The sequence below is a fragment of the Triturus cristatus genome, chromosome 7 (assembly GCF_964204655.1).
Source record: "Triturus cristatus chromosome 7, aTriCri1.1, whole genome shotgun sequence".
Taxonomy (NCBI): domain Eukaryota; kingdom Metazoa; phylum Chordata; class Amphibia; order Caudata; family Salamandridae; genus Triturus; species Triturus cristatus.
The window spans coordinates 1,697,079,081-1,697,101,569 of NC_140590.1; the positions used below are offsets into that span (position 1 = coordinate 1,697,079,081).

Genomic DNA, 22,489 nt, shown 5'->3' on the forward strand with positions numbered 1-22,489 from the left:
CTGTATCTAGGGTGCGCCACTGAATTTTCCCGCACTTTTGCAGCACTCCCTTTTATGGGGTGCCAGCTGGCGCTGTGTTGGGGATTGTGTTTTGGGTGGGAGGGGGGTTGTCTGGGTGTTTTTTTGCCTTCTGATGCTCTGCATGTTTTCACGCTGGTTTTGTTATTTTACTGCTTTTGGTCCTTATCGCTCCGAATGGCCCCACTGGGGCATCCTGCTGGTACATGGTCTTCTTCCCGATCTAGTGCGAGTCAGTCCTGCACACTGTGCTGTCCATCTCCAAGCGCATGCTCCCCCGCCCTGGCAGTTCACGGCCTCTTTGCACAGGTGGTTCTCTCATGCTTTTTCCAGGTTTACATTGCGCTGTCTCTCGTCTCCCTTGCCCGCTTCCCCGCATTTCTCATACCCCCCTCCTCCACGCTATCATGACTGACATAATTTGCTGGACCTGGAATATCCGTGGTCTCAATGATCACTGCAATGCCAGGCTCATCACCTCACACCTCCTCCGGCACAAAGTGGACATCTGCCTCCTACAAGAAACCCATTTGCTCCCCGGTACCTCTGCCAGACTACAGTCCCTCCACTGGGGCGAGATACATTCTTCCTTTTACTCAGCCTACTCCAGGGGGGTTTCCATCCTGTTCAGATGAGGGCTCCCGTGGCACACCACCCAGGTGCTTGCTAACCTGGACGGGCGGTACGTGATACTGCACGGCACATTATTTTCCCAACCCATGACGGTCGCGGCTGTGTATGGTCCCAACTCCGATGACCCTGACTTCTTCTCTCAGGTTTGACATCACATCTCTTCTTTGGGACCTGCCGCCATTCTCTGGGGGGGTGATTTCAACATTGCACTTTCTGCGGCTTCTGACCGCTCCGGTCCCCACGCCTCCCATCCCCGCTCTGTTGCCTGGCTACAATCACTATTCACGGATAACTCTTTGCACGATGTCTGGCGTCACCATTGGCCCGAGACCTGCTAGGGTACGTGCGTTACTGGTTCCCATGGCTACTGGTCCTGCATTGATCTTTGGGTCGCCTCTCCCGATGTCCTCTCTTGGGTCTCCTCCGTGACTCACCAAGCACGCACCTTCTATGACCACGCAACAGTCCAGATCTGCCTGCACCCCCCCCCGACTCTCCGTGGCGCGCCTTCACCTGGCGGCTACCCCCGAACGTTCTCCAGCGGCTCCGTTTTCTGCGCTGAGATTCAAACAGCGATCACTAACTACTTTGATCTCAACGTCGGTTCCGTGGACTCTGCGTCCACCCTCTGGGACGGCTTCAAGTCTGTAATCCAGGGTGAGTGTATCTCGAAACAAGCGGGGGTCCTTCGCTCCATCTGTTCCTCGTTGGATAAATTGGAAACTGAAATTCGGGCACTCGATGCACAACACAAAGCATCTCCCTGTCCAGAGGCTTTTGCTAACTTACGCATCAAACACACTGAGTTTGCCGATGAGGTGAATAGGGAGCTCTCCTTTCTCGGTCGGGAGGCCCGGGCGCGTCGCTTTGGAGAGTGGGACCGGCCGGGCAAGACCCTGGCCAACCTGTTGCGCCCTCCTCGTGCCGCATCGTATGTTGCGGCTCTTCGGGCTGGCGGTCCCTCCAGGATGACCTCCCCAATTGAAATTCAGGCTTGTTTCACGGATTACTACTCACAACTTTACACCGCTGCCCCCCCCGGCGCGTGAGGCCTCGAACAATACTTTGATACCATCTCACTGGTCTGGCTTGAGGATTACCACCACAAATTTCTGGATGAGCCCATCTCCAAGGAAGAGATCCTGGCTGACATAAACAGCCTGCCTAGTTACAAGGCTCCGGGTCTTGATGGCCTCCCCGCCTCTTTTTATGAGACATTTGCCTCGCTGCTAGTTTCCCACCTGTCCGCCATGTATAACGAATCCTTCGAGCAGGGCTCTTTCCCTCCTTCCCTCTGGGAGGCCATGATCATGCTGCTGCTCAAGCCGGACAAACCTGCTGACCTCCGGGATTCTTATCGGCCTCTCTCCTTAATTAATATCGATAACAAGGTGTTAGTTAGACTGCTGGCCTCTCGTTTGCTCCCCCTCATGCCTCTCATCGCACTCCCTGATCAATCAGGTTTCATTCCGGGCCAGGCCACTTCCCATAATCTCAGGACAATCTTCTCGGTCCTCCACCAAATTAATCCCGGCCTCCCCACTGTGGCAGCTCTTCTCGATGCCACAAAGGCATTCGACACGCTGGAGTGGCCCTTTCTCTTTTTCTCTTGCCATGCCTGGGCTTCAGTAACACCTTCCTCTGAAAAATGTTGCTACTTTATACAAATCCCTTAGCCCGCCTCCGGCTCAATGGTCAGGTGTCGGACCCCATGGTGATCAAGCGTGGTACCCGGCAGGGCTGTCCCCTCTCTCCCATACTCTTCGCAATCGCGATGGAGCCTCTCGCTGCCTGGCTTCGGCAACATCACACTCAGAAGGGCATTGGATTCATGTCCCGCTCTCTCCTCGTGTCAATGTGCGTGGATGACGTAACGCTGTATGTCTGCCACCCTCAGGACAACCTCAGCCCCCTCGTGTGAGAAATCATACGATTTGGAGGATTGTCCGGCATTCAGGTCAATTGGAGCAAGTCGATATTGTTCCCTCTCACTGACGCCACCCAGCAGTTCACACCGGAGTTCCCTTTCAAGTGGGCGTCCGGCCCCACCCACTATTTGGGTATCTGGCTCAGTAGGGATTTGGACGACCTCTGGAGGGCAAACTTTGGGCACGCGGTGGACTGGCTCGAATCCAAAATCCTGCATTGTAATCGGCTACCACGGTCCCTTGCGGGACGCATTGCAATAGCGAAAATGGTGGTCCTCCCGAAATTTCTTTATCTTTTCCTGAATGTTCCCATTCCTCTTACCGCCCACTTCTTCATCGGCTTCATTCCCTACTCATCTCCTTTGTCTGGACCGGCAAGCAGCCCCGGATTGCCTACGATATCCTCACCCTTCCCATACCCATGGGTGGCATGGGCGCTCCAGATTTCAAACTGTACGCCTTCAGCACCAAGGCTAGTTTTTTACACTTTTGGGTCCACCTCGCTCCTTACCAGCCGCATGTCGCTGTCGAGGCCGACCTAGCGGCCCCATGGCCATTGTCCACTGCCTTGTTCGCGCCGATCCGCCGCCCCCGTGGGGAAGTCGACACAGTTGAGACCCTGCGCTGGGCCTGGCAGGGGCTATGTCGTTTTTCTAATGTCCCCGTGCTGTCGGCTAAGCACATGCCAATCCTGTGTCATCCTGCCTTCCCTCCTTTGCAGCCGACGGGCATGTCTAAACATTCAACGCACCTGGGCTTGAAGACACTGGCGGATCTCTACCCTGGGGACACCTTTTACTCTATCCAGGTCTACTCTGGTCAGCTGGAGACTCTGCTTTTCTACCAGCTTCGTGCCATCTGCAGGGAGTTCCACCCCACATTCCCTGGACCCCCGCCCACGCTGCCCGCCCTGGACTTCATATATACATCCCCCGCAAGCTGGTGACCAAACTATATGCCTTAACCCTGTCGACCTCCTACATCCCCACTGAGTGTGCACGGGAGACAAGGAGCGCGGAACTCGGAGTGGACATTCCCCAGGCTGACTGGATTTACTGCTGCAACCAGACTATGAAACTGTCCCCTAACTATCGTCTCTGCCTGATACACTTTAAATACTTACACAGACTCTATCGCTCCCCCGTTCAGCTACACAAGGCGGGTCTCATACCCAATGACCACTGCATGCGTTGCTCTGCCCCCGCGGCGGATTTCACCCACCTCGCCTGCTGCGCCCTGCCGTGTCTGCCTTCTGGCTGGTGGTCTGCGCTGCCATCTCCGAGATTACCCACACCCAGGTTGCCCCCGCCCCCCGCTGTGCCTGCTAGGATTTGTCAAGTTCTGCCCGGATGCCACCCGCCGCTTGACTGCTATGCTGCTGGTCCCCGCGCGACGCAGGATGGCTGTTTTGGGGCCATAGGCTAGCGCCCAAGTTCACTCACTGGCTGGAAGATGACTCGAGATGCCGGACCCTTCTCTCCGAGTTCTGGAAGCTCATGCCCGCAAGGTCCAGCCCCCCTGACATTAGGGGCCCCCTCGTCACATACCTTCAATCCTGGCCCCCAGCCTAGCCGTGCTGCCTCTCCCGTGCTCCCCGCCGGCACTCCGCCCGCGAAGGCCGCCAGTGCTGGTCAGTAACTGCTCTTCCTTAGGTCCTCCCCCCTCCTTTCTCTGGGTCGGTCTAGCCTCATCTCTCATGGGGCAGTAACTGCCTCCCGTGCCTTACCCCTCCTCCCCTGCTCTTTGCTGTGCTGTTCGGGTCGCTAGTTCCCCCATGGTGGGGTTGCCAGCCTTCTGATTGTGCCTTGGAACTTGCCTTATGAGTTATGCTGTTACGAATTCCTGCACTTAATGTATCTTTTTCGTGTGTAAGCAGCAACTTACGTTTACAAAGACTCGAATTTATGTATGCAGTGTACCATGTCCATGTAATTGCAGCAATAAAGGTTTTTTGAAATTTTTTTAAAAAAAAATAACACACCCAGATGCACCCAATTGATTACGTCATTCTCCTACGGAGACCATCAGGAACCAGAATGGTCCTGCTGCTCATATTCACCTCCCTAATAAATGTATTTTCTGATAAATAGTTGGGTACAGATTTGTTTTCAGTCAGGTATGATGAGATGTCTCTCAGAATTTACCAGACGTTTTACATACAGGGATAAAAACGCATGCACTCTCTCTCTCTCTCTTTTGAAAGTCCTCAAAAATGTAGGGTATTACAAAATATCGTGTTTTAATTCTTAGTACTCTTACAAATCCGCATTCCTCTACCTTTCCACTGCCCCTTAGACCCCTCTCATGAACACTGCTTGGTGTATAATGTATTTTAACATTATAAGCCAGCCGGATTGTTGGAAAATTAGAAGCTCAAACTGCCTCAGTCTCGCTGACCAAGCTATGCCCCTGCAAATGTCCCCCTGCATTTTTTTTTTTGCACCGATGCAAAGTTTCTAATGATGAAGAAGAACCAGAACAGATAAAGATTTTTGTTTGAACTACAAATCAGAGTAGTGGCGTAAGCATATAGGTCCTGATTACGACGTTGGCGCAGTGGCGAAGGTGCAATGCCGCCTTTGATGCCCCGAAGCCGCACAAGCACTGCGGACCATATTACGAGTTAAAAATGTGTAACTTGTAATATGGTGGGCAGTCCTTTGCTATTCCCATGGCAGTGCATGGCGGTGCCTGCAAAAAAGTTTGAGCACGGCATGGACGTCCATGCCGTGCTGGAACTTTGTGGAGCTACAGACAGGGGGTCACGTGTTGTACCTCCCTGAATATATCCCCATGGCAGTGGGGCCATGGAGGCCCTGTAGGGCCCTCGTTGTTCCTGCACCGCCAGCATTTTCATGGTGGGGCTCTGCCATGAAAAGGCTGGTGGTCCAGGAACTCATAATATGCTGAGTGGGACAGCATATTGCATTGTGAACGACTGTTCCCTGGCGCAGCAAACTGTCCACCGCTGCAACGACTTTTGAATTCGTAATACAGCAGATGGTGGACCACCACTGCTGTGCCACCGAGAGTCTGGCGGTCGGAAGACCGCCAGACTCGTAATCAGGCCCTTAGTTATGACCTGTATAAGCTGTCTGTCGTTTTTCTGTGGTACAGATTGAGCACTGTCCAGGAAAAAAGGGCATCGCTACCATATACTACCACCTATCATCAGATTGCAGATAGCTAGGAGTGGGTTAAACTCGTGGAGTTTTACTCCGTGGAACTCCACGAAGTTACCTAAAAACTCCGCAACATTCCACAGACTGCCCCGAGTTTTGGAATTCTAATCCATCGCGCTGCTCACACTGATTATTAGCTCCAGGAGCTTGTCTCTTGCTGTAAAATCAAAACAAATTGCACGACGCAGTGCACCAGTGGACACTCTTTCCTTCTGCCGCTCGAGTAGATTTTCTACTCGAGCTGCAGCTTTCGCAACGTGAGTGGCAACTTTCTCAATGCGAGAGGTAGCGACCTTCCGTGACCATCCGCATTGGGAAATCTCGCCAGGACTTGGTTAGCACTCGTTTTTTCTCACTCGCGCTCCCCAACTTAAAGTTGGTCAGCTACGCCTGAGATAACCACTGCCAAGTGGCAGCTGGCAGAGTGTTTGTCAAACTCTGCACTCCAAGCTGAGCGTGGAGTGGGCAAAGCTCTGAGAACTCCGCCGATGGAGCAGAGTTTACCAACCACCCCTACAAATAGTCCTATGAGGTTGCAAGAACTACCCTCCATATCAGGTGGCCATGCCCTATGGGCAAACTCCTGTCCATCAGAGGCTAGTGCTCTGCTGAGGGAGCAAACACAATAGGTTGAGAACCTATAACAGTCAAGAATTGGAAATGTTTCAGAGTAGCACCATTTTCCACATAGAATGAAGGATTTAGCACCTACAGTCATATTACTGCTGCTGAATGTGATTTTGGCTGCATTGAATTCTAGATTTCATGTAGTAATGTCATGAGTATTAATTGGTTTCGGTGTTGAACAAGATGCATGGCTACCACATTTGTTGACTTTCAAAGTTATGGCCCTATTGTCAAAAGTAGGCAGGGCGCATATTACAAATGTCGTAAGCCCCTCTTTGGGACACATTATGCGGGGCTCTTGATATCAATGGAGTGGATGACAGCAGTTACTGGCCCCATGGCAACTATGAAATCTTTACCTACACTTGAAGACTGCGACTGCTGAAAATAGCTGAAATATATATGTAGAAGTGCGAGAGAAAATGAGGGATCAGACTGGGTTTATTAAGTCCTACTTTTGTAGTGGACTGTCAGGGTCCAACTTGTAATGGTAAATAGAAACACATTTGGGGGGTAAACCCTGAACCCTAAAGTCATTAGGGTCAAATGGTGGAATGAACTTCTAAGTGTTGTAGGAAATAGGTAGGCCTTTGATCAATTTAAAGAAAGGTTAAAGGCTCTTATTCTTGGGACCTGCAAGCCATGAGCTGCCCTGCACTGCCCCTGAATTGATACTCTTGGGGTTTGGCATCTTGCAAATTGTTTAACCTGCCTTTCACTACAATTATCTTCATATGAACCAGAAGCTGTGATTGATGCTTGTCTCCCACAAAGTAGCAAAAAAGCCTAAAAGTATTTTAAAAGTCATGAAATATTTCCACATAATATTCTGGAGCTGACTAGAGTTCTGATTATGTTCCATATTATTTGAGGGGAAAGTACTGTTTTTATACTAATGGAGTGTGCATGTTGTGCATATACACAAGGTGCAGGGAAGACAGGCATGTGCAGTAGAAAATCTAGAACACCAGTGTCACTGAAGGAGAAGTGGAGCAAGTATTCAGTGCATCTGCTCTGTCATATCCAGTGCTGTCAGAAGGATGGAGGCAGAGGGGGGACATTTCCCCCATGCTTTTCAGGAACTTTACTTTTATTTATAGATTTTAAAGTAAGTTTGTCCTGTTTAATATTGACGAGGCAGTGTGTCAGATGCTGGTGTTGCTGTGTTTTGCCTTTTCCTTTGGGGTACATTTTTGAAGATAGAAACAGATACTATAACCCAGTGAGAACTTTTTGAACCAAACTCTGCAAAACCTCTAACATGCCTGATCATATCCACTCCCAGATCCACTCACCTGACTGTCCAGCATTGTAGGCAGGTTTGTCAGTCTGCAAGAAAGTCCCTTTCTGCTTTCTCTGGATCAGAACAGTTTTACTCTCCTCAAAGGGTCGGATGCCCTGGCTGCCCCGAACCAGGACAGTGGCAACCTCTTCCGCACCCAAAGGATCTGGTACCTGGTCAAGGAAAGAATGGCAAGGGTGAACGCAATGCGAAAACATGGTATGTAATTTGTGGGGGGCAATCATTGCGAACATCTATGAACCACTTACAAGCAATGCGATGAGTGATTTAACAAAAATGCTGCAGAATTGTGTGTGCACACGTATCCATGTGTGTGCATGGGTTTCTTTTGTGAGTGCGTACCCCACACTTGTGTGTGACCTGGAAGTGGGTTCTAATTTCACCACAGGTGAACTGCACCTCAACATCTCCTAATGTTTATACCACCAATGCTTTACCCGCTCTATGAACACTCTACATTACCCTCTTGCCCCAACACTGTCACTACGGAAACGTGCTTCTTTTCCACAGGGTTGGGTTAGTCTCCTACTTTTCTGCAAAATTTATGCCTGTCGCACTTGCACAACGCTACTCTCTACTAACACCAATCCTACTATTTCTCTTGCCAGCCCCTCCCACGTGGCAAGATTGCCTCCTCCACACCCACAGCCCCTATCGAGCTCAAACTATTACACAAGAACAGCCTTGTTTATTGTATAATCCATGCAGCACCACACATTCAAGCAGCTTTGCTCACTCATCCAGAGTCCCTTCATCCAGGACCTTGCAGGACACCCACTGCCTCCTCTCACATTATGTTCAAAAAGTGCAGTTGTGTTAACACAACTTGTCACTAACACCTCAGCTCTACAACTACCGCCCTGTCCCACTGAAACATCTTACACTCACACACCATTTCTCTGAATACAAGCTCCTTAACTCTCTGAAGTCCACCTTCTGGTAACTTGACTCCACAGAATCTGCCCTCGTCCTTGTGGAGAAGTTCATCACCACACCACCCATCCTCTGTCCTTGCTGCACCTAACCTCTCTGCAGCGATCATCGCCACCGACCACCCCATCCTACTCACAACGCTTACCAACTTTGACATAACCGGCTCTGAACTGGTTCTCTTCCCACTTCCCTGATAGGTCGATCTTTGTCTCCTGGTGCTCCTCCCACTCACCACAGACCCCTCAGACTTCTGCTGCCCCCAAGGCTCGGTCCTGGGTCATCTCTTCTTTTCCCTCTACAACACTTCCTTGGGTTCTTTGATAAATGTAATATTTAATCATTTAACCTGGCTATTTCTCTCACCTCTGTGAATGTCACCTTTGAAATGTATTCCCAGTTCCCTTTGGTCTTGTTCCTGGGTCAACTTTCTACCACCGGATACGTCTTTATTTGGTTATTCCATTCTTCTTCAAAAGTAAAATACTATATTTGCCTGCTTCTAATACCCCAACTTCATATTAGAACCCATTCCCTTCCAGATGCAACCTTTAACACCACTCGCTCTATGAAGAGTGTGGGTGGGCCCTATCACTCCATCCTTCCTGTCTACTTCCGCCATAGCATCCAGAAAACTAGTGCAGAATATGGACAAGGGCCGCCAGAGGGCGCATGCGAGACAGCCAAGGCCCTAGTTTATGTGAAACAGAAACTTGCGTGAAGCATCAGCTGTTCTAACCGCCCTGTTATTGTCTACTACGGAACGCATTCTTGGCCACAAGGTGCACACTCATGAACCGCCACAGACACGCACTTCAGGTTTTTAACACCTGGTTGGCTGGCTAGCTGCTAAAAATAGAATCCTGCTCTAACTGCCATTCAAACGTATTCAAAGAATTTCTTCTACTCACAGGACAAAAAACACTTCCTGCCTCACCCTACTTAGGAAATTCCAATGCCAATTAGAGTGCACTCCCAACGTTTATAAAAAAAAGTATGGGGTGGGCGAGGTTAAAATGATTTTCACTTTGTCACTTTCTCGTAAAAACTGATGTTTGCAATACCTGATGTTGCACTTATCCTTAATTAACACTAATACAATTGTTCCATAAAATATATGCTTTGCAGTTTATTTTACTGTGCAAGCGATTGTTTATAGAAACTTTCTGCAAAAGGTAAGCAGGCAGAGAACAATTTTTTTTAATCTATTTTCCAACTTGATTGGTTCAAACATCACAATCGCTGATGGCCTCACCCACAACCCCCAATGCTATATGCCAGAGTCCCCAGAACCCCCTCTTCCCTCCTTCTAACATAAGACACCATGGAACATAATAAACAATATGTATATATTTTATGTTTTTATTTTATTTTATTTTTTAGAGTTTCATATAGTTATATGTTTGTATTGACATTGTCCTCCTCTCTACTCACCACTTCTGCAGAACCATTTTCTATTCCCCTAAATGTGCCCACCTATTCGGACTGCGCCCTGAACTGTAATTGTATGGTAATGGGCGATATTCTGATTTCTAATGGATATATCTTGCCGCAGATTCCTCACCTTATGTGCACCCCTTCTTGTCTGCAGACTGGTCCGAAATAACTTTTCCCCAGCAATGACTCCCCAGGTTCACAAGGTGGTGCCACATGGCTTCAGCCACAACTCCTTTTCCGGATATGACATCATCAGGGTATGTTAGGTGGCAATCAGCATGGAGGTTAGTTCTGTTCCTGTTTTTCTGTACCTCCTTGCTGCAGCTGGAGCTTTCTATTGGTATTTCACAGACACATTTCTCAATATTCGGCAGTGTCAAGGGCAAATGCTTCCTCAAAGTACTTCAGGCTTCAAGCCTTGCAGACAATTCTGACCCCCACAATGACTGCATGTAGTATCTTGGGTTGGGTCATGATGCTGTGGGATGTGACTCTTGCACCTGAAGGCACCCTAGAGAGACTCCCAAGCAGACTCCTACTCCCAAAAGTGATTCCTTCGATCAATGCTGGGCAACCTGTAACTGCTACCACAGCTACCGCTGATTCCGACCGCTGTGTACCGCCTCTCCTCGCCGGACCCGCTTCGCGGGTCCCGCTTCGCGGAAACACAGCGGCTGCAACACTTCAAAGGGCTTCTTCCGACCGGCAGGGCTGCGAGGGTAGAGCGGGACTCCACGGACCAGGAGTCCCCGCGCGCCTGTTACCAGCTGGGCTCCTCTCCCTGCCGGCCCCGCCCCCAAACGCCGGTAAAGTCAAAAGGCAGCTGAGCCTTACCTCAGGTGGATTCCTTCGATCAATGCTGGGCAACCTGTAACTGCTACCACAGCTACCGCTGATTCCGACCGCTGTGTACCGCCTCTCCTCGCCGGACCCGCTTCGCGGGTCCCGCTTCGCGGAAACACAGCGGCTGCAACACTTCAAAGGGCTTCTTCCGACCGGCAGGGCTGCGAGGGTAGAGCGGGACTCCACGGACCAGGAGTCCCCGCGCGCCCGTTACCAGCTGGGCTCCTCTCCCTGCCGGCCCCGCCCCCTTGGGGTCCTTAGATCTCCCATAAAGTAAAGGTAACATTCCCGCTGCGCGGGAGCGCGCGGGAGGGCGCCGGGAGAAGCCCGGAACAAGGGCGGGACCGTCTGTGGCCGTCTGGGGTCGGACGAGGTTGGGTTGGGCTTAGAGCCTTGGTTCTCTGTACATTTTATCATCTTGTTACACCGTATACTACATTTTGCGTTATATTGTGGCACCATTATTAATTTCCAATTATGGCCCTAAGATCGGGCAAACAGCGCCTAGTGCATATTCAAACCTCTAAGGGTGTTGTCTCAGGCCCCCTCGATGCTTTTATCACCCGAGCCACAGGGATACTAGAAAAAGAAATTGAACTAGTTGAGCACAGATTGTCCCTGGACTTAGTTACTGGGAAACGCTCATCTATTGGTGCCCTGGCCCGTGTTAAAAGCCATTTAACTAATGCTGTATTTAATTGTATCTCTACTTCAGAGACCGAAGTGATAGTTCATGTAGATGGGGACGGAGATCCAACATCCACGTCCAATGATAACATGGAACTGAAATCTGATAATAACCTGACCTGTTTAGAAGCGGACAGTCAAAATACGGAGGACGATGAGAGTAGCTTGTCCAGAACCCCACAATTATACGCCCCCACCTTATCCAGTATGCCCGTTTTTCCTCCAGTAATTACCAATCACGTTACTAATCAGGTTCCACGGAAAAGAAAGCATGCTTCAAGCTCAAAGGGAGAAAATGTACAAAAACAACCTAAAATAGATCATGTTAATAGTCCCTTTCATTCCCAGACCATACAAGAACCCCCAATAGTGTACTGTCCTTCATTGGTCCACTCAGGGTCTTCTAATCCTTGCCCAACATGTTTTAGTAGTGACGATGTCCTGTTGGCAAAAATGGAAGCAATGATTAAAACCTTATTGCTTCCGGTCTTAGAAAGTACCAGGATAATGTCCGCTAAAATAGATGTCCTGGAAGCAGCGGTCAACATTAATATGGACCTCTTGCAAAACTTAACGACTACTAGTTTCAAGACAAGGGGCCCTAACCCCATAGGGGGTGCTAACCAAAAAGGGGGGTCAACCACAACTATCCCCGTAGGGACATCTTCTACCATTATTAATAAAAAACCACTAATAGGAGCAAAAACTACAGCTGCCACATTGACTACTGCAAGTAGAGCCCCTACTAAAGAAACACCAAAGGCTAAACGCCCAGTGGCAACTAACAACACGCAGGGGGAAAAACCTCCAGCAAATGGTGCAGTAAACCAACCTAATAACACTCCAGCACAGACATCTATAATGGGTAGGGAGAGGAAAACCACTCTCCAAGATAGGAATCCGAGGACAGATAACAGAAATTCACGACACCCACCCAGAGTAAACTTACCTCCTGAAGCGTCACAATATACTATCGTTCTAACTGGAGTGGCCCCCCTAAGAGAGGGTATTAAAGAATCACAAGGGGATCTGCGGAATAAGGTCATCTTCTGGCTAAACAAACATCGCCCTCTCCCCCCGTCATCTCCCACCGAAATCCTCTATGTAAGGAGAGTAGAATGGGTAGGTAAGGGCGAAAAAGATCTGGAGGGTGACTGTATTTTAATTTCATTTAGAGACCCCTGGGTGGTGGAAAGAATCCAAAGGAAAGCTAGATTTGCCCATTTGGGTGATGTACAGACCTTACACCTTGGTTACTTTTACCCCCACACGTACCCAATTAATCAAATGGGCCTCAATCATTGGAAACTCAAAGGGGGAATGCCCCGGGAGCCCACAATCCATCACCCCCAATACTACCCTCTTCTCTTCAATCATTTCGAGGCACTGTCAGATCTAGAATGGGTTGACTGACTATGTGCACCGACCCAGTCACCGAACACAGCTATAGGGAAGGGGGAGGGAGCGCACATCCCATTTAACCCTACCTCGGAATTAGTAAAGGAGCAACAGTCCCTTTTCCATAACAACAATAGTATGTTGAGGGGGCAAAGTGAGGAAGAGGCTTCCACTTCCAATATAGATGTGACCAGTCTAACAAATGACATCTTACCGAGCTCCCATTCCCCTCCCATTGTTAGCAATAACCACGTAGAGGTAAATTCTTTAATTTCACATATGGTATCTTGGAATGTTGCCGGAGTCAAGACCCGCATGATTTCTGAGGATTGGTTGGTCTTTATAGGTAAACATGAGGTTGTCCTCCTGCAAGAAACATGGGCCACATCTCCGTCTTACATGGTTGGATTCACAAATTTTTTCAAACCAGCTATAAAAGGTACTAAAGGGCGGGCGTCAGGGGGACTGACCATTTGGGTAAAACAGGCCTGGTGTTTTTCAGTTTCTGAACTGTATGTGGATAATCCCGACATATTGGCTATAAGGCTGAGGGAAGTAGGGGGGCAGGAAATGCTTATTATTAACATATACTCTAGAGGCCTCCCTGGCGGCCGTTGCCCCAAGCTGATAGGCGCCCTAGATACATTACTAATGGGTTGGAATAAAGGCTCATTTATTATAATAGCGGGTGATATTAATTGCACAATTGAACCACTGTACTTGCCGGAAGACAATTGGGGGTTTGAAGAAGATGCGACCTGGAAAATCCCCGAATTTTCCAACAAATTACCAGTTAAAGCAACGGAGGCTGCCCTGAATTGGACTGCTTTTTGCCTCACTTGGGGATTAAGGGCCGCAAACGGACGCACCAAATCGGACATTGGAGCCAATCCCACTTTTGACAATGGTGCGAGGAAAAGTCGTATTGACTACATCCTCATAAAAATGGAATATTGGAGCCTAATTGTCGATATGGAAATTGTAATGCGTCCGGAAAGTGACCATAACCCATTGTCCCTGAAAGTCAAAATGTATGGCATGAAAAGACTAGCGGAACCAGATCCAAGGGGGCAAGGGGTTGTAACCGTATCAAATGACCGGAGGAGATTGAAATGGTCAATCATATCAAATGATGCAATGATACAGGCCAACATTGAAAATGTGGTGACTAATGCTTTAAACAAAGTGAGGTCTGCTGTTGTTGAGAGGGGTCAGGGTGATTTAGATAAGATCATGGGCATTCATGACAAATGCTTCTCTGAGCTTAAAACTATTCTCTCAAAACCATGTAAGTCTAACAACGGGCACCAGAATGCTCCAAGAGCAAAATGGTATAATAGAGAGTGTAGAGAGGCGCATAGTCACCTAATAGAGAAAGTTAAAACCAGAGACCTAAGTGCAGTAAAAGAGGCCAGACAAAGGTATAAAAGAGTTCAATGGGAGGCAAAGAGGGAATGGGAAGATGATTTTTGGGCAGACCTTTTGGACGCTAGCAAATCCAACAACCAGACCAAATTCTGGGATATTGTTAAATGCGGTAAAGACGGTGAATTCCGTACCCCGTCTAACAACGTATCTCCGGAAGTCTGGATAAATCATTACTCCTCCCAATTTTGCACAGTAGTTGTTGACCCTACGTCTGCATCTAATCTGCTACCGGCAATACCCCCTGGCAACGTGACTATGTCCTTTACAGAAGCGGAAACGGAGCTTGCATTAGGCCTAATCAAGAGAGGGAAAGCCCCTGGGTTAGATCAAATTCCAGCAGACCTATTTAAGCTAAACTTAGGCCTTTGGGTACCCTATTTAACTAGCATATTTAACACTATAGCGAGAGGTGCCCATATACCCAAGACTTGGAAGGGGGCAGAGATCCTCCCTATACACAAAAAGGGTGATAGATCGAACCCAGGGAACTATCGCCCTATCAGCCTAATTGACTGCTTTCAGAAAGTTTTTGCCCGTATGATCCTGGCGAGGGTCCAAGGGTGGATTGAACTAGAAGGAATACTGTCCCCGCTACAGGCGGGCTTTAGATCTGGTATAAGTACCATTGACCAGGTTCTGAGGTTCTGCATGATCTTTTGGAAGGTCGTTATACTGGGGGGTGGCACCATCTTCGCTGCTTTCATAGACTTGAAATCAGCTTTTGATTTGGTGCCGAGGGGAAAATTATGGCAGGTACTAAGGGACCTAGGAATGCCGGGAGAATTGGTGGAGATGATTATTAGACTACACGAAGATAACTTTGCCAGGGTAAGATGGGGGTTACAAGGGCAATATACTGACTCATTTCCGGTTTCACGGGGAGTCCGTCAGGGGTGCGTTCTCGCCCCCACCCTCTTCTTACTCTTTATAGATCAGGTAGTGAAATTCTTCGGGTCTACTAATACTGACGCACCGTCCTTGGCGGGGACTAAATTCCCAATGTTGATCTTTGCGGACGACACCCTCCTCCTTTCAAAGACTAGGGGAGGCTTACAGTTGGCTTTAAATCACTTTGAGGAATATTGTAAACAGAATGACCTTCAGATAAATGTGGGGAAAACCAAGTTTATGGTTTTCTCCAGGAAAAAACCTATACGTAGTAGTGTACAACTTAACAGGGTTAACCTGGAACAAGTTGATACGATGACGTACCTGGGGGTCACCCTGGATTGCCGACTGTCTTGGAAACCACAAATAGAGACCCAACAGCTAAAACTTGCCCAACTGACTGGTTGTCTTTTGCGTGAGCAAAAGAAATCAATCACTAAAAGGGTTGTCCCCGCCCTACAAATCTATGATGTTAAAATTAATGCTGCAACACTTTATGGGGCAGAGTTATGGGGTTTTATGGACCTCTCGAGTTTGTATAGGATACAGTGTAGGTTTCTTCGTAATCTGGTAGGGCTGCCCCAATCAACCCCACAGATCCCACTTTGCCACGACATGGGTTGCCTTCCAATATCGGACATGGCAAGATACAGAGTAGTGTCCACTTGGAGGCGCATATGGACTTCGGAGGATTTGGCTCTCTTTGCTAAGGAGCTAACCGAGGTAAAGGCTATGTGGGGATCGGAGCGAATCCCATGGCTTCGCTCGGTGAAAAGGAGCCTGCATGACATGGGCTTGAGCCATCTGTGGGTCTCGCCAGGTACGAACAACTTTCCCTCGAAAAAGGAATTTAAGGGTTTATTCTGGGCCTCAACTCGCCTTCCCTTGGCACATGCCTCCAGTTCTGAAAACTTGACGGGGCGTTTTTTAAGTTTTAAATTGGATCCAGCCCGGGAGGCATACTGGGACCTTATCTCCAGGTCAATGGATAAAAAACTATACCACCAATTCCGAGTGGGCTCACTACCCCTAAATTCCTTTACCTCATCTTGGGGCAATAGCTCCACCAACCCTTGCAGTCGTTGCCCCGGATGTAAGGAAACTGAGGGTCACTTTTTGTTCGCCTGTCCTCAATACAGAGAACCCCGCTTAAAATGGTTAAAACCCATTTTTAAACGCATGACATGTAAAAAATCCTCGGACGCTATTTGGGCTCTAAAAACAAATACCTCTGATTTTATCTTGATATGCTTGGCTAAGTACTTAGGCTGGGCATGGGCAATCAGAGCTAGAAGGAACTTAACTGCCTCTTGATCATAAAGTGCAATGTGCATAGTGTTTACCTGTATATGTCTAATCAACTTTTATGATCAGCTACATCCAATGTCTTGTTTCGTTTCAAAAACGGTTTAATAACTTTTTAATTGTGGTTTTTAGACTGATTGTATATTTGATAAACATATTGACTTTATCTTTCTAGTATGATTTTGTATAATGTGGAGACTTTGAAACTGTTTTTAAATACTTGTCTAAATTGTCTTTTATGATTTTATTATCGAAATAAAGACATTAAAATCTGAATCTGAGTCCTATTCCTACTGAGATTCAAAAGTATTCAAAGGATTTCTCCTACATACAGGACCGTTTGAAAATGGCCCATTCGGCAGGGTCGCCGCAGGCTTTTTGCCTTCCTCCTCCACTTTTTCTGACCACGTTTTTTGTTGGTTTCAGGACTTTTTGCACTTTACCAGTGCTAAAGTGCATGTGCTCTCTCCTATAAACATGGTAATATTGGCTCATACCCAATTAGCAATTTACTTATAAGTTCCTAGTAAAGTGCACTACGTGTGCCAGGGCTTGTAAATTAAATGCTAGTAGTGGGTAGTTTGGGCTGGACTGTTCCCATTGAAGCAGGGTCCAGACTGATTTGCATATAGCTCGGTCCAAGTTGAAGTGGCAATGGTGTGCAAAATAACAATGGACTGGGATGCTTCCCTGACTAGTTGCCAGTGGCTTAGATTAATTCAAGCATTTCATCCATCACCTTTTGTATACTTTCATATGCCGCCCTAAGTGACCAGATGTGGGTCCCATGCACACTGTGTCACTGGAACCAAGCTACATCCGGCCAATGAGCTCATAACAAGGATGTAACAGGTCCTGGATTGCTTGTGTTCTGGTTCCAGGAGGGCCTGGCTTGGCAGTTGAGGCTTGACTGTTCCCATTGCAGCAGGGTCAAGACTGATCTGCATATAGCTGGGTACAAACTGAGGTGACATGGTGTGCAAAACCATGATGGACTGGGATTTGGTCCAAGTAATTTCTGCTTGTGCCACCCACTCAAGTGGCCCTCTAACCATGACTCAGGCCTGCCATTGCAGAACATGTATGTGCAGCTTAAACTGCCATTCGACCTGTAGCCAGGCCCAAACCTTCCTTTTTAATACTTATAAGTCACCCCTCGCGTCGGCCCTGGAAAGCCCAGAGGGCAGGGTGCGGTGCATTTAAAAAGTAGGACATGTCCTTTGGTTTAGGACCTGATGGCAGCACACCGGTTTGCACCTAATCTTTCCCAGTGATGTCAGGTCCAAGGGAAGGCACATCTGGAGCAACCTGTCCTCACCTGGCTGCATGGGGCAGTCACTGATGGGAAAAAAACTTCTGGCCCAGGCTGTAGCCTAAACGGAGTATTGATAAGGTAAGGAATCTGCTGGAAGGTTATGGGGGAGATTTACTAAGATTTTGCGCCGTGTTTGCATCACAAAAGTGACGCAAAATTGCGCCAAATCTTTTTTTCCGAATTAACTTTCCAGCTCTAAACTTATTTAGCACTGGAAATAACGTAAAAGTAATGCGAAGCAGCACATTGCGCTGCTTTGCATTACTTTGTGCCATGGGGGCGTACCAAGGGTGGTGCATGGGCGTTCCCATGCAACCACCCAAGGTTTCTCAAGCTAATTCCCAATTTACTAAAAACATTAGATTGAGTTTAGCGTGAGAAAACTGCGCCCTTTCCAACTAGTCACAAGAAAGGAGAAATGCATTAATTTCTCCATCCTTTTCCGACTTTGCATGCGTGCTGCATTGTGCAGTATGTATGCAAAGTGGGAAAAGATGTGCATCGTGCCTAGCAAAGTATTTTGTACAGGAAGGGTACCCTTCCTGTACAAAACCTATGCGACAGTCATGCGAACACCCTAGCGCTGTGGCGCTAAGATGTGTGCATGACGCACAGCAGCTGAAATCCGCACCCGTGCAAGGGAAAGGGGAGGAGAGAGCCATAGCTTTAAGAATATGGTGCTCTCCTGCGCCCTCCCTGTTGCGCAATGCAGCGCAGCCTCGTGGGGGGCTGCGCTGCGTTGTGTGGAAATTTTGTAAATCTCCCCCTATGTATCCTCCAGAAATATTGTTGCCGAAGGTAGGTAACTTTTTCTTCTGGAGGAAATGGTAAACCTAGAGAATAATCAACTGGAGAAATTTCCTCCAACCAGGGTTTATTATGGAGGAGGATCTTTGAAACTGGATTTGCCACTAGTTTTATCAGTTTGTCCACAAACTGGAGGATTTTCCTTTTCTATCCATATCTAGATCAAGCCTTATGCTCAGGGCCACTGAAATTATGCAGTTATGGAAGACCAAGTTACGCAGTAAATTTGACCAGGGGTCGGTGTAACTCGCATAATTATGCGTAGCACAATTATACAGAATCATCCAAAAATTGAGAGAGATTACACTGAATTATGTGACAAGAGTAATTCTGCATTTAGCACTATTTTCTTAGTCCAAAAATGCCCTCTCACATCCCAAATGGGCGCAAGTATGCATGTAGCGCTATGAAATATTGCTAAATGCAAGAACACATGAATAGCAAGTGCACACAGTCGCTTGGGGTAGGATTTCCCCAAACGTACTCTTGTTAATTAGTACTATTTTCTTAGTGCAAAATGCACCTTTGCATCCAAAATGGATGCACGGATGCATTTTGCACTAAGAAATAGTTCTAAGTGCAACAGAACGTGACTAGAAAGCAGCCGCTCGCGAAATATGTGCTTGCATAAGGATATTTTCCCCAAAATTACTCTCAATATTGAAAGCAGTTGGAGTCATGTTATTATCCGTAATTACGCACCAAAGAGTAACACAGAATTACTGAAAATACTACCTTTACTCCAACCTAATTGAAATCTGTCTTTGTCTAAATTAGACTGAATGATTTAGCAAAAAAGGCAAATTATACAGCACAATGTGCCACATTCTGAGATAGCAATATTTTACTATTTTTCATTTTAGCACATATTAATACTGTAGTGGCAATAGTTTAACCTCATAAGAACCAGTCTAACATCTGGTTTCAGCATTCAGAATTCAAAAGGTGACTACTTAACCAGGACTGAGAACTTATACGGAGCCACTGAAAGATACACAGTTTTGTCACTCATCACATGGTGACCCACTGATAAGCCATTACCATACAGTTAACTGGACACCCTTACTCAAAATAGGTTTCCAGTTAAGGCTTGAACTCTACATAATGTTAGCTCATCAAAATGTCAGAAGTAGCGGAAGTGACATCAAATATACTCTAACCTCAATGACATCATAGGAAATTATGTCTTATGTCCTTTGACTCATGTAAGTTCACAATAAATATTCTACATTAGCAGCAAATAATACGAATACATATCTATTTTAGATACCACCAGTATTGTGATAGGGATCCTGACTAGATATGTCAAGGAAACATTATGCATTTCTTATCATTGGTAGTGGAGGATATGGCTCCACGAAACAAAGAATAATATTGGGAACTAAAATTATTTCTACTACAACCGGTCAAGATTAGGGGTCAGTAGAATGTTTCATTCAGGCCGCGGAATTGATAAAATTTGGCAACTCCGCATTACTCTTGCAATGCGGAGCTCCAACCAAATTTAGCAGATCATTGCATGGTGGAATTTTCCCCACAAAGCTCCAAAAATGCAAGTAAGATTTGGTGACCCCTAGCGCCATTTTTCGACACAGGTGGCCGTGGGCAGTTATGGGTGGCCGTAGGCAGAAGGCTGCTTCTCGAGTAGATTTGGTGCAGCTCGAGTAGATTGTCAACTTGAGCGGAAGCAACATTTACTCGAATGGCTGCGCGCTCTTGCACACGGTATGGTGCAGTTCATGCAAATTTTGCAGCGCTGCTCACATTACTGGCACTAAATTGCAGTGCCAGCAGCACGATATGCATATTTCTACCCATTGGCGGAACTCCATGGACGTTCTATGCAACCCTGCAGAATTCCTCTGAGCTCCAGCCAAATACCGCACATTGTTGCATGGTGGAATTCTTCCCCACAAAGTTCCAGAAATGCAAGTAAGATTTGGCGACTCCTAGCGCCATTTTCTGACACAGGTGGTTGTGGGCAGCCATGGGTGGCCGCGGTCAGAAGGCTGCTTCTCAAGTAGATTTGGTGCAGCTTGAGTAAATGTTCCACTTAAACAGCAGCAAAATTAACTCGAATGGCTGCACACTCCTGAACACCGCATGGTGTAGTTCATGCTGATGTTGCAGCGCTGCTCACATTTCTGCCACTAAATTGCAGTGCCAGCAGCACGACATACATATTTCTACCTGTTGGCAGAACTCTACGGAGTTTTTATGCAACCCTGAAGAATTCCTCGGAGTGAAACTCCGTGAGTTCTGTCCACCCCTAGTCATGATGTGAATGTTCACCTAGTGCACGCCAAATGTAATGTTGTGTCATGGGAAAGCACTTTTGAAAGATAAAAGATAGTTGTCCTCCCCTAATAACTTATATGGGTTATTTATTTAATATGATCAGTGTTATTGGCAGAGGTGGTGTGAACTCCTCTCTTTTGCAGCCACAGCGGTGTGAGGTTTTTTATGGGCCACGTTTATGTGTAACTGGGCAGACAAAAGTTCATAATTAATGCTCTAAGGAAAAAAGATGGGTTGATAGAAAAGGGAAAGAAGGATAGACAAGTGGATTCATGAGTGGGTAAAAGGATGGATGGATGAGTGGGTGAAAGGATGGGTGTGTAAAAGTATGGATGGGTGGGTAAAAGGATGAACGATGGGTAGGTGAAAGGATGGTCGGGGAAAAGCATGTACTGATGAATGGGTGAGTGATAGGATGGCTGGGTGAAAGGATTGATGGATGAGTGGGTAAAAGAATGAAAGAGAGGATAAATGAATGGATGGATTGCTGAAAGTATGGCAGAGTAAATGGAAGTCTGAGAGGATGGATGGATGGTTGGGTGGGTGAAGGGATGGCAGAGTAAATAGAAATCAAAGAGGATGGATGGCATAGTAAATCTGAGTGGATGGGCGGATGGAAAAGTAAATGAAAATTTGAGCGGATGGATGGATGGACAAAAGGATCAATTGATGAATGAAAGGCTTTATTGATGGATGGATGGATGGATGGATGGAAAAGCCAAGAGTGGATGTATGTATGGATGGATGTGTGAATAGGTGTATGCATAGATGATGGGTATGTGAACGTATGGATGGATGGATGAGTGGCCAATGGATGAATGGAATGGTGAAAGATGAAATGACAGATGACAGAATGAATGGATGACAGAATGTGAAAGTGAAATTGTGTATACCAGCAGGTGGATGGAAGGGTTAAAGGATATATGGAGAGATGCTTGGATGGAAGTGATGATGGAGCTCTTCTAGGGAGGTTCGGGCTTACTTTCTTTGCTTGCTTGGTGCCATCAGAGCTTTGGTTCAAAGTGGAGGGTATTTTCATTTTCTGGCTACTCCCTTAGTTTTGGGCTTACAGTGTTCCTTAACATTGTTAAAATGATTAGATTTATCACTGGAAAGGCACTGTCAATTTTGTTAAGCACAAAGGTGAAGGTGTTGTTCAAACAGATAATTCTTCATGTATTCGCAATATTCAAAAAATGATAAGATGCTGAATAATGTGTATTTTTATTTCACTTTTTATTTGTTCAGAAGAGTAGGCTTTGCTCTGATGAATATATTTTCTAGAAAAGAACAGCAGAAAGCAACAGTTCTCATGGGAATGCTATTGCACTTCTGAGGCCAGAAATCATAGGCAGTGGCAGGGGTCGCAAGGGGCAAACCAGGGCTCGCAGCTGCAACCCCTGGCGACTCCTAAATGACCATTTTGAAACTCCAATAAAAACTTCCCCTGGACATGGGAGGC

The 22,489-nt window shown here is 47.1% G+C and overlaps 1 protein-coding gene across 4 annotated transcripts in view; it reads right to left on the reverse strand.

The window, feature by feature from the left end:
• LOC146812806 (alpha-2-macroglobulin-like protein 1) overlaps positions 1-22,489 on the reverse strand; it is a 468,691-nt gene that overhangs the window by 429,532 nt on the left and 16,670 nt on the right. For all 4 annotated transcript variants that reach the window (XM_085619916.1, XM_085619915.1, XM_085619914.1 and 1 more), the window contains exon 3: positions 7,684-7,843. In XM_085619916.1, the coding sequence (XP_085476042.1) occupies positions 7,684-7,843 (160 nt within the window). The remainder of the gene's footprint in view (positions 1-7,683; positions 7,844-22,489) is intronic.